We start from the raw sequence: 11,603 nt of genomic DNA, 5'->3' as shown, positions 1-11,603 counted from the left end.
TAAGGAGCAGCTGGTGAGCTTGAACCACCGACCTTGCAGTTCAAATAGCTTTGCAGTCTGGTGCATTAACCCACAGTGCCACACCAGGACTCTTGTAGGCTCTACTATATTCTATGCTCTATTCCTGGGTCTATTGGTAACACGCACACATACTTAAAGAGAAATAGCCTCTGTCCTCTGCCAAGCCTATATATGGGAGTCCTGGTGTGGCGGTATGGGTTAATGCGCTGCACTGCAAAGTTGGTTTGAATTGCAAGGGCGGTGGCTCAAGCTCATCAACTGCTCCTCGGAAACTCTATACATGGTCTCTATGGGTCAGAACCGACTCAATGGCACTAAACAAACAAAACACACCTGTATATACACTCAAGTTTGAACTCCCATATGCTCTCCTGCATGCCTTCCCACATAGCTTCATCAAGTACGTCACTTGTAGATTGTTTGTTATTACTATTATTGCAGGGTTGTGCATGTAATAGTGTTTACTATTGTTATCTTATACTATTGCATACCTTCCTCTGCCTTGTCCACATTATGCTGACCTCTCCCTTATTTATTTATGTATTGAAAAAATTTATATTTAGAATTAGCCAGCTGGACTCAGTTGAGATGATCCCAATTTTGTTGGCAACATCCAAAGCATCACGGTCAAGAGTCAGTGGAACATACGCCTTCTTTTCTTCCTCAGGCCTGATGAAGGTGTTGACCTTAGCTACATCAATGTCATAGAGCTTCTTCGCAGCCTGTGTGATGTGGTGCTTGTTGGCCTTGACCTCCACACTGAACAGCAGTGTGTTATTATCTTCAGTCTTCTTCAGGGCTGACTCCAGTCTGTAGTCAGAGGGAACTTGATGATGGCATAGTGGTCAAATTTGTTTCTCCTGGGGGAGCTTTTCCGAGTGTATTTGGGCTGTCTGCGGAGCCTTAGAGTCTTGGGCCACCGGCAGGTGGGTGACACGTGGATCTTTATTTTGTGGACGCCTTTCAGCACTGTCTTCTTGGCCTTCAGTGCTTTGGCTTTGGCTTCAGCTTTGGGAGGGGCAGGGGCTTCCTTCTTTGCTTTCCGCCTCATCTGCGTAAAAAGGCTCTTTCATATTTTTTACCGTCCATTCCCTTTTGGCTGATGGTTTGTAATGAATGTGATCATGACATGCCACCACATGACACTCTGTGTTGTCATGTGAGGAGTGGGCTGGTGACTTCATCTCATTCTCTCTTCACGGACACTAACCTAAGTGTAGGACAGGGCATCTGCTGAGACAGACATTATACTCCTTAAGTTCACCTGGTTTTGTTCTTCTTTTAAAATCTTTTTTCTTATGAACTGAGTGAAGGTTTACAGAGCAGATCATGAGTTTTACTTTCAGCAAATCATGTGCTTTGTTTCATCTCAATGTAACATGGAGTCCCCTCCATGTGACATCACTTCTCCCATTTCCTCCCTGTGGCTCCTGTTTGTATTTCTTCGCCGTTTCCCACCCTTGTGGACTTGGTCCTTTGGGAGATGCTGCCCTTTTGACCTGGAATGGTTGACCATTCGAGGGTATGCATACCTCACTAGTGTTGTTCTTCTCTATCTATTGCTTGGCTGCAAATTGAGCTAGGGGAGTAAGTTCAGTTTCAGATCTGAAGAGTGACCATGTGCCATAGTTTGAGGGTTCCAGCAGTCTCTAGCTAAACAATAAGCCTGTTCTTTGTGATTCTGAATTTGTGATCCCTTCTGGAGCAGTAGGTATAGTGGTAGTGAGGCACCATCTAGTTCTTCTGATTTCTAGGTCATGGGGACTAATGCTCACGTGACCCATTAGTCCAGTGGACTGATTGTTTCCAAGGAACTTCAGTTTGCATCTCTCTTCTTTCCTCTGGAGAGGGTGTTGCACCGTTGGTGGCTGCTCATGAACTTACAAGATCCCAGTCACTACTGGCCAAATAGGATGTTGAGCATTGTTGTTGTGGACTATGTTATGTTGAGCAAGGTGATGTCCCTTCAGCCAGTAGTCCCAAGCCCAGCAACTCATTCCTTCCAAGTTATGGTAATATCTAAGACATTTTCATCACTTCGCCCCTCCCAACCCCCCATATGCTCTTCCACATTTATAGATACGTTTGCAGGAAAGGTAAATAAATACTCAGGTTCCAATACTCTCCATCAAACCTTTATATACCTGTGGCTATTCTCCAACTCCCCCTGCCAGATCTGTTCAGCCTGTGTACCTGTCTGTGTTTCCACCTAGAGATCACTGTTATTGCAGATTGTACATAGATCCTCATTTACTCTGTTCCCTTTAACTCTTGTATTCCTCCTCATGTCTTCCTCTGCCTTCAGCATCCTTCTGCCAACATCCCTCTCGTAGATTGCCTTCCCCATCACCCAGACTAACAAGTTCACCTGTTTTTACTCTTTACATTTAAACTATTTGTTTTACAAGGCTTAGTTTTTTGAAAATCCCGTTAATTTGTTTTAGGGCTCCATTTACTACAACCAAGACGGCACCTCTTGGTACGAAGGAGACTGGGTGTACAACATCAAAAAGGGCTGGGGAATAAGATGGTAGGTATGAACGCAAACTCATCTGGGGTGTGGGTGAGAACGGTGCGCAGGCCCACATAGTTTCCATGCAAGATAATTAAAGGTAAGGTGCTGAATTTACAGAAAACACATGTCTCCTGTTGTAAGTAGGGTCAACTCTTTAAGTTAACCCCAATATGGTGCCCTGGATGGTTAAATCATTCTGCTGGAATTTCAGAAAAACACCATATTAAACGATGGCTAATTGTGTGATTCCACTTTACTTTTCGTACAGACTGCCTCTCTTCGTTCTGAGTCATCGAGAACCACCATTATTTTCTTAGCTGTATGTCTTCCGTATTTGCTTGATTTTAGTTTATTTTGTATGCAGTGCTATTTTGTTGTTGTTGTTGTCATTTGAGTGAAAGTTTGCTGAGCAAATTCGTTTTCCATCCTACAGTCTTATACACATTTTTTTTTTGGTGACAGTGGCTGCATATTTGCATGACTTTTAGATTGAACTGTGGAATCTAATATGCTAAGGATTCAAATATCTGGGGGAGGAGAAAAAATGAACTAATTATAAACTATACTATAGGGAATGGTTTAAGAGACATTAGAAGGGAGAAGAAACAGACACTCTTATCCATTCTTTCACCCAATTAAAGAACCAGAAGGTTTACAAAAGTGATTTATTCTGATCCCCGTGACAATTATTTCCATAACCCAAAACTGTCCACTGAACTCAAATACAGGGAGGGTTGGATGGGCCCAAGGTTTGCATTCCTTAACAGATGTGTAGGGAGAAAGTTTGAGAACAAATCCTAAAGGTGTTGTATATGAGGTGACTGATTGTTTTGTCATTTGTTCATTTTGCCATAGTTACAAGTCCGGGAACATTTACGAAGGCCAGTGGGTAAACAACATGCGTCACGGGGAGGGAAGGATGAGGTGGCTGACCACCAATGAGGAGTACACCGGACGATGGGAGCAGGGGATCCAGGTATGGCGGTTCTCAGCATTCTATACCCAGCTGTGAGTGCTCTACAGAGCGTCAGCAAAGAATGTGATGGAAGCATCATTGTTCACTGTCGATGAGTTGGTTCTACGTAATGGCAACCTCGTTGTTGTTGTTAATCTGTTTTAGGGCCGCTGAGTTGGTTCTGACTCATATGATCCTGTACAGGGCTCTCCAAGGAGCAGCTGATGGGCTTGAGCTGCCAACATTGCAGTTAGCAGTCCAGTGCTTATCCTACAGTGCCTCACCAACACTCTTGGCAACCTGATTCGAAGCTCAAATGACTACTGACTGGTCTAAGCCTTACTTTTATTTTTATAATTGATTTTTGTGGGTGGCGAGTATTCGCACAACAGAACAAACACCGATTCAGTTTCTGCCATCAGTGACATTGATTACGTTCTAAACCTGATGCTTTGATTGATTGATTTAGTCTTTTCTAATGGCCTCACATACAAGCTAGGTTCCGTCATTGGCAAATCCATGAAGCAATGACTCCCAGGAGACAGAAGCTGTTTACTATAGAAACTAGATGGGGTCCCTGGAAGGTGCAAGCAATTAAGTGCTCAACTGTTAGCCAAAAGGTTGGTGGTTTGAATTCACCTAGAGGCCCCTCGGTTTGCTTCTGAAAGCTTGCAGCTTGTGAAATTCTGTGGAACCCAGTTCTCACACTACACACGTGAGGACACTGTGAGTTGGGATCGGCTCAGCAGCAGCTAATTACAGAAGCTGTGCATTTCTGCACAGAAAACAAGAACCGAATATAGTTAATTTTATAAAACTTACACATACTTGGGTATCTGATGATTTCATATTGATCTAGGAGTCGGCTACCTTCCTAAACTCACGTACTAGTTTGGGCAGCTTTTTTGTAGATTTGTTAAGTTCTCTGTGCGGTTTGCCTTGTTTTATTGTGATTCACATTACTGTACTTCACAGATAGCAGGGGACTTCAGAGAGTTTGTGGGAAATTTCCATTATCTTTTATTTGCATTTTCCCTCAGTCTTTGTGAAGCCCCCTTTATAGTGCATTTATTACAGATTGAAGGTTCATGACAGTCATATGCCAAGCAAGTCTACTGGCGCCATTTTCCCAACAGCGTGTGTGTGCTCTGGGTCCCTGTCACAGTGTGGTTTCACTCTGCTGTGGCCTTCGCTCCATCTTGGCGATCTGGAACAGAACCAGCAGTAGCTCCAAGAATATGTGGAGACAGTCATGTTGTCTACAACTGCAGTCAATTTCATAGCTTTCTCTCCTGTATGCTTATGTTCTTTGACCATTTTACACTGGCTGTGTCTTCCAGTACAACATAAAGTAGGAGTAGGAAGAGCGGACATCCTCGTAGTGCTTCTAATCTTACTGGGGAAGAATTCTGCCTTTTGTCAAGTGTGGCATTAGCTATAGATTTTTCACAGGTGCTGTTTGTCAAGGGGAAGAAATCCTCTTTATTTTTTTTATAATAGTCTGGGTGAAAAGTTTCCAAAGCAAATTAGTTTCCCATTCAACAATTTATACACATTTTGGTTCATGACCTTGGTTTGTTCCTCCCTCAGTGTAACAGCACTCTTCCACATGTGAAGATGGGGTCTCCATCTTCACAAGTCCTTCTTCCCTGCCCTTTCCTGCCTTCTGAGCTTTGTTTTTGCACAAATGTGGCCTTTTTGATATCACGTGACTGATGGTTTTGAAGAGTGTGTTACTCCCTAGTGGTGGCATTCCCCTTTGTTGTTGTTAAGTGTTGTTGAGTTGGTTCTGATTCAGAGCAACCCTGTATAGGGTTTCCAAGGAGCAGTGGTGGATTTGAACTGCTGACCTTGTGATTCACAGTCTGGTGCTACAGCACCACACCGGGAGTCCATCCACTCTTGAGGCTGTCTGTTGTTTGACTGAAAGTTGCTCCCCAAAGGTGGGCTCAGGCCCAGGTTTGAAAGATGTCTAAGAGCCACAGTTTTGAGGATTACACCGGTCTCTTATCACACCAGCAAGTCTGCCTTTTTCATACATTTTTCATTCTGTCCTTCACTCTTTCCTTCCCTAAGACCTTGTATTGTGATTCCACTTACAGTACATATGTGGTAGTGGTCATTCTTCGGGTCTCAGGGTAGCGGGGACTGTGATTCAAGTAGCCCATAGTCATTGGAGAAATTGTTACCATGAGTCTGATTTTCTTTACTCCTCTTTGCTCCAGATGAGAGGAGACCAATCAGTGCATCTTAGATGGCTGCTCACATGCTTTTAAGACCCCAGTTGCTGCTCACCAAAGTAGGATGTAGAACGTTGCCTTTATGGACTGTGCCATGCCAGCTGACCTAGATGTCCCGAGACTGAAGAAACACACTGTAATCCTAAATTTGCTTCTTTTTCCTAAATCGTGAATGGACTTTCTTGTTAAGGGTTCTTCCTACCTCTGTTTGGATGATCGTGTGACATGTTGGCATGTTGGCTACATTAGGATGTGTCTCTTGCATGTGTGGATCACATATGTTGCTGTCCCGTGTCCAGTCCATTCTGTAGTTCTGTGACTGATGTATCTGGTGTGTTCAAATGATCACATGTGGTGTTTGGGGTAGCATCAGATCCTCACTCGTGCAGTTCCGGGATATGGCCAGGAAATCATAAACAACTTTAAGGGAGTCACTTACAACAGTTCCTCCCTTTTTGTGAATTTCCCAGGACCCCTTGGGCTCCTCTAGCTGGTCTTCCAGCCAGAAACGCTGGGATTTTAATGACCCTACTCTTATACACTCTGGGTGGTGCAGATGGTTAATGTCCTTGGCTGCTAACTGGAAGGTTGGATGTCAGTTTCCCCCAGAGTACCTCAGGAGAAAGGCCTGGTTGTCCAATTAAAAAAACCAAAATCAGTCATTATCCACACATAGTCCAGTGAATAGAATTGAGAATCTGGAAGCCAATCCACCCCTCCATGGGCAGCTGATAACACCTGAGTCCTGACTGTGGCTACTAGAGAATCAGCTGGAAATGTTGGCTAATGGGGATTTGTTGGTGAAATGGAAGTATGGACAGACAATGGGACATCATTAGACTGTTCTGAAAAAGTGAAATCTTTGTACACTGACATGGAAATATAGCCACAATCGTTTTCATTAATGTAGTGCTGCTAGAACAAATACCATGAGTGGTTGGCTTTAGCAAACAGAAATGTATTCTCCCATAGTTTGTTGTTGTTAGGAAGAGCCATCAAGTTGGTTCCAACTCATAGAGACCCTGTATAGGGTTTCTGAGGAGTGGTTGGTGGGTTTGAACTGCCAGCCTGGCAGTTAGCAGTCCAGGTGCCATGTCAGGACACCTGCTTAGGAGGCTAGAAGTCCCAATTGAGGGAGTAAAATGTAAGGGAAGGCTCTCTGTGTGTGTTGGCTATTGGGGAAGGTCCTTGTCATCAATCTTTCCTGGGTCTAGGAGTTTCTCAGCATAGGGACTCCGGGTCCAAAGGGCATGTTCTTCTCCCATCTCTTCTTTCTCGGTGGTATCCTTGTTCCTCCTCCTCTGTGCGCTTGGTCAGTGTCTTTTATAGCTCAGTAATGTAGATTGCATTCCATCTCATTAACACAACCGTCTCGAATCCTGTCTACATACACCACAGAGGTGTGGAGCTCCAGCATGTGGAATGATGACATCAGGTGACAACAAAGCCGGATAATTATGTAATGCTGAGAATCATGACCCAGCCAAGTTGACACATTTCAATCCGTAACTGCAACATACTTGTAACAAACAAGATAAGTTACAGAACAGAAGACAGAACACCACTCCCTAGTGGAAAAAACTGTGTCTGTGCAAAGGGGCTTCAAAATGTTTGTAGGAGAATTCCATAACCTTTTCTCTGCATTTCTCCGTGAACATTTTGAAGTCCCCCTTCTATGATATGTTGATTTAGTATGCAGGATTGTATTTGTGGTTACCTCAGGAATTGGGATTGACGATGGGGTACTTTGTATCAATCTCTGTAGGATAAGCATTGGACTGCTAACCACAAAGCGGGGTGGTTGGAACCTACCAGCTACTCCACAGGAGAAAGATGAGGTTTTCTGATACTGCAAAGATATACAGCCTTGGAAATGGGGTCTCTATGAGTTGTTGGGAACTGACTCAGGGGCACTTAACAACATTTAATAAAGAAGTAAAAGTCAAAGGGCAATCAAAATGAGCAGCATCATGTTTACATATATGACCTTCTATCCTTACTCCCAGTTGGCCAGGTAGATACTGTTTCCATTTTACAGATGAAGGTCCCAGTAGGCGTACACAAGATGCTGTATGTCTTGTTCAAGAGGGTGGAGAGCTGAACTTGGACCCAACTCTGTGGGACTCCAAAGCCCAGGTCCCATCCGCCTCACAGTGCCCACCACCCCTGCACACGAGTCTTTTAATGTAACCCATGTAGAGTTCTAAACTGAAAATATTTTGAGCACTTCCCATCGCCATTGGCTTTCTTTCCAGAATGGCTTTGGAACGCACACATGGTTTCTGAAGAGAATCCCCAACTCCCAGTACCCTTTGCGAAATGAATACATCGGGGAGTTTGTGAATGGAAGTCGACATGGAACCGGGAAATTTTACTATGCCAGTGGAGCCATGTATGAGGGAGAATGGGTTTCCAATAAAAAACATGGCATGGTGAGTGCAGACCCGCAGCCTTTGCCTCTTAGAGTTGATGTGAAGCAATGGGAGATGACGTGTTTCTCCATTCTGTAGAGGGTAACTTACTGTTTTGTGAAGAAGAGTGTATGTGCTTTAAAATAACTTATAATACATCATCAAATTTCCTGCTTATTGAAACGTTATTTAGTGAGACTGTGTTACTGTTGTGGGGGGCGGGGGGAGTAGGGTGATTTTGGTTGCAAGCATAGAAAAATCCAGCCTGAGAGGGAAGAGTGTGTGCTGTAAGTGATACAGGTTAAAGTGACTTTAGGGTTGGTTTGGTTCAGTGACTGACTCACTGGTGTTTGTGTCACCTAGTTTACCTCCTGTCTGTGCACTCTGTGCTCCTCCCCCCCCCCCCCCCCCCCCCCCCCCCCCCCCCCCCCCCCCCCCCCCCCCCCCCCCCCCTCTCCCCCCCCCCCCAGCACCATGTCAGCTCAAACTTTGTGGTTTCCCTTCCTCATGAGTACAAGATGGCTGCTGTGGCTCCAGACCTCACATCCACATACCACACTAACTAGAAGACACAGAATGCTTCTCTGAGGTCTCCACAAGTGTCTGTAGTTTCATTTGAGCTGAATTGGATGTTTTGCCTGGGTTTGAGCAGTATCAGAAAACTACCTATTTGATGGGTGCTCTGCTGGTTGCTGTTGTCATCGAGTCGACTCCAATTCCTGGTGTCCCTGTATGTCAGAGTAGAACTGTACTACACAAGGTTTTTAGTGGTAAATACTTAGGAAGCAGATTGCCAGGACTTTCTTACAAGGTGCCTCTTAGTGGATTTGATCTTCCAACTTTTTGGTTAGCAGTGAAGCGTGTTAACCATTGCATCATCCCAGGACTAGCATAGATTAGTAAAATGCAGTCTGTAATGACCCACCCACCCACTGCCATCAAGTTGATTCAGAATTCTGGTGACCCTGTGGGACACAGTAAAACTGCTCCATGGGGTTTCTGAGACAGTAAATCTTCACGGGGACAAACAGCCTCCTCGTTCTCCTGAGAACTGGCTGATGGGTTTGAATTGCCAACTTTGTGTTTAGCAGCTCAATGCTTAACCCACTGTGCCACCAGTGTTCAAACGAGTCCTGGTGTGGCGCTGTGAGTTAATACACCAGACCGCAAAGCCGTTTGAAATGCGAGGTTAGCGATTCAAGCTCACCAGCTGTTCTTCGGAAACCCCATACAGGGTCGCTATGGGTCGGAACCAACTCAACGGCACTTAACAACAAACAATAGGTTATAGGGCAGGCATGGAGAGCGGAAAAGAGACTTTACGCAGTGACAAGGGACTCCAGGAGTCTGGTATATGTGGACTAAGTGGATAACTTAAACCACTGTCGTAGTTCCTAGCACGGCTGAAACAGAAATGCAACAAGTGGGTGGCATTTAACAGAGAATTTTATTCTCTCTCTGTTTAAGAGGCTCGAAGTCCAAGTTCAGGGTGGTGGCTACAGGGGAAAGCTTTCTTTCGGTTGGCGCTGGGGTTAGGTTCTTTTTTTTTTTTTTTTTTTTAGTGTTTTATTGTGAATTATATGATAGTTTACATGAGAGAACCTCAGTTCCATATTCATTCCATCGTATATCATTACATTGCCATGGTTCCAATCCCCTCCATGCATCGTCTTCCGACCAAAGGGCATATCCTAAAAGCCCGTGCTTTCCCTCCACCCTTCCCCCTCAGTCTTCGGCCCACAGTTCCTGTCCCTCTCTGGATCCAAAGTCCCCAGCTGCTTCATCCCTCCATGTCATCATCTCTGTCTCCATCTCAGGCATCCCCGATTCTCTGGGTGGGGGTCCCGTTCTTGGCTCTTATCCGTTGGTGGTCCCAGAGACCTCCACTCCTAGACTAGACTGGAGAAATAATCGCTCTCTTCCTTGCTACAAAACATCTACCCTTGCATTTCCAACACTCACAATCTGTCTTGATAACCATTATTCACTACAGTATTGCACGTTACCCATCTGTGTTTCATTTCATCAGCTCCACCTAGACAAATTGGATAGGACTCACTGGTGATTCTGCCTTCCTCCATGGCCCCTAGCTCTAGGTTCCCTCTTGAAAGCTTGTAAGCCAGTTACTTCTTGCCTTTGTAGTCCCTCCCTCCCCATTTGGGTATTCAATGTCCAAGTTGCCCCTCTCTGTCTACTCTGTGTGTGGAGGGGGTGGGAATGTTTCTTGTTGTAAGAATTTATCGCCTCTTTTGTGTCATGCATTCGTATGCGTAGGTCAAGTTCATCAGCTTGGATCAGCTCAATCTTCTTCCCCCGCCCCCCTTTTTCTTTCTTCTCCTGGTTGAGCTCTGATCATCCAGTCATCCAGTCCCGGTCATGTGGGTGTCATCTACAATGTGTTCTTGTGCACATGCCCTCTCTTCCCATCAGCCGGCAGCTCCATTCTCCACTTGAGTCCTCCGTGGCCAAGTCACTGACTGGGCCCAGGAGTCCTTGGGTCTTCTTGCACTGCTTGCCAACCAGGTCCCCAACCGGGTCCACAGAAGCCCTCTGAATATTGTGAGGCTTAGCTCGTCGCTTCATTGCTGCCTTTACCCTCTTTCTCCCCATCAGTGATGCGTGTGTTTACCAATCCAAGCGTGCATTTCCACCGAGTCTCAGTTTTGGTGGGGGGGCCTACATTGGTGGGACCCGACCGACTACCCCAATGTCTCCTAGGGGAGCAACCCGTCTGTCTCCATTGTGTCGTATTTTTCCTGTAGGTCTTCCATTCGAGACTTATCTTTTGTTCTTCTCACCGTTCCATGCTCCTCAGCTCTTCCCTTCAAGTGGGGATTTCTCATCTCTGGTGGTCTGGATGTGGTTCTGGTTTCTACCTATAGTTTTATGTGTTGCAAAGGCTCCGCAGGAAGCCTCGTTCACCGGGTACGCTGTAGCCCCGTTTTAGGTATTCCAATCAGTTAAAGGCAGAAGATGGACTTACAAACCTTCTAATGTGATATTTCTGACTATTCCTTTCTCTCCCCCTCCAGTGTCTACTCTATATTATAATGCAAGGGAAACCAAGATTCAAAAAAAAAACAGTCAAGCATCTTAACACAATTCCCCGCCCATTCCAACCATGGGTCAATCCCTGTATCTCAGAGCCCTGGAGCTCCAAGGCTGTGCACACATCGTCCTTTATCTCTGTCCCACTTGGTCTGCCTAAACACGCCCTATTGTTCTCCCATCTGCCCCTTTTCTCCAATTCCCTCTCCCTCCCTGTATATTGCCCCCCTCCCCATCACCCAAGCTCTCCTGAGCCCAATCCCCGCCCTGTGCGCTACCCTCCGCCCTTCCCCCAACCCACCACCCATTTCCCAGCAACCAACAATAACTTACCCCTACCCCCCTTTAGTATAATTTCTTTTTCTTAGTCTTTTACAGTAGTGATCCCATGCAGTATTTCTCTTTTTGTGACT

The 11,603-nt window shown here is 45.4% G+C and overlaps 1 protein-coding gene across 1 annotated transcript in view; it reads left to right on the top strand.

Annotated features, from left to right (window-relative positions):
- Positions 1-11,603, top strand: part of RSPH10B (radial spoke head 10 homolog B (Chlamydomonas)) — a 99,349-nt gene that overhangs the window by 17,156 nt on the left and 70,590 nt on the right. The window contains exons 5-7 of the mRNA XM_006859757.1: positions 2,466-2,551; positions 3,392-3,512; positions 7,987-8,163. Of these exons, the coding sequence (XP_006859819.1) occupies positions 2,466-2,551; positions 3,392-3,512; positions 7,987-8,163 (384 nt within the window). The remainder of the gene's footprint in view (positions 1-2,465; positions 2,552-3,391; positions 3,513-7,986; positions 8,164-11,603) is intronic.

The sequence above is a fragment of the Chrysochloris asiatica genome, unplaced genomic scaffold (genome assembly GCF_000296735.1).
Source record: "Chrysochloris asiatica unplaced genomic scaffold, ChrAsi1.0 scaffold00034, whole genome shotgun sequence".
Classification (NCBI taxonomy): domain Eukaryota; kingdom Metazoa; phylum Chordata; class Mammalia; order Afrosoricida; family Chrysochloridae; genus Chrysochloris; species Chrysochloris asiatica.
Note: the sequence above shows the minus strand (reverse complement) of the source record. Positions and strands in the feature narration are given on the sequence as shown.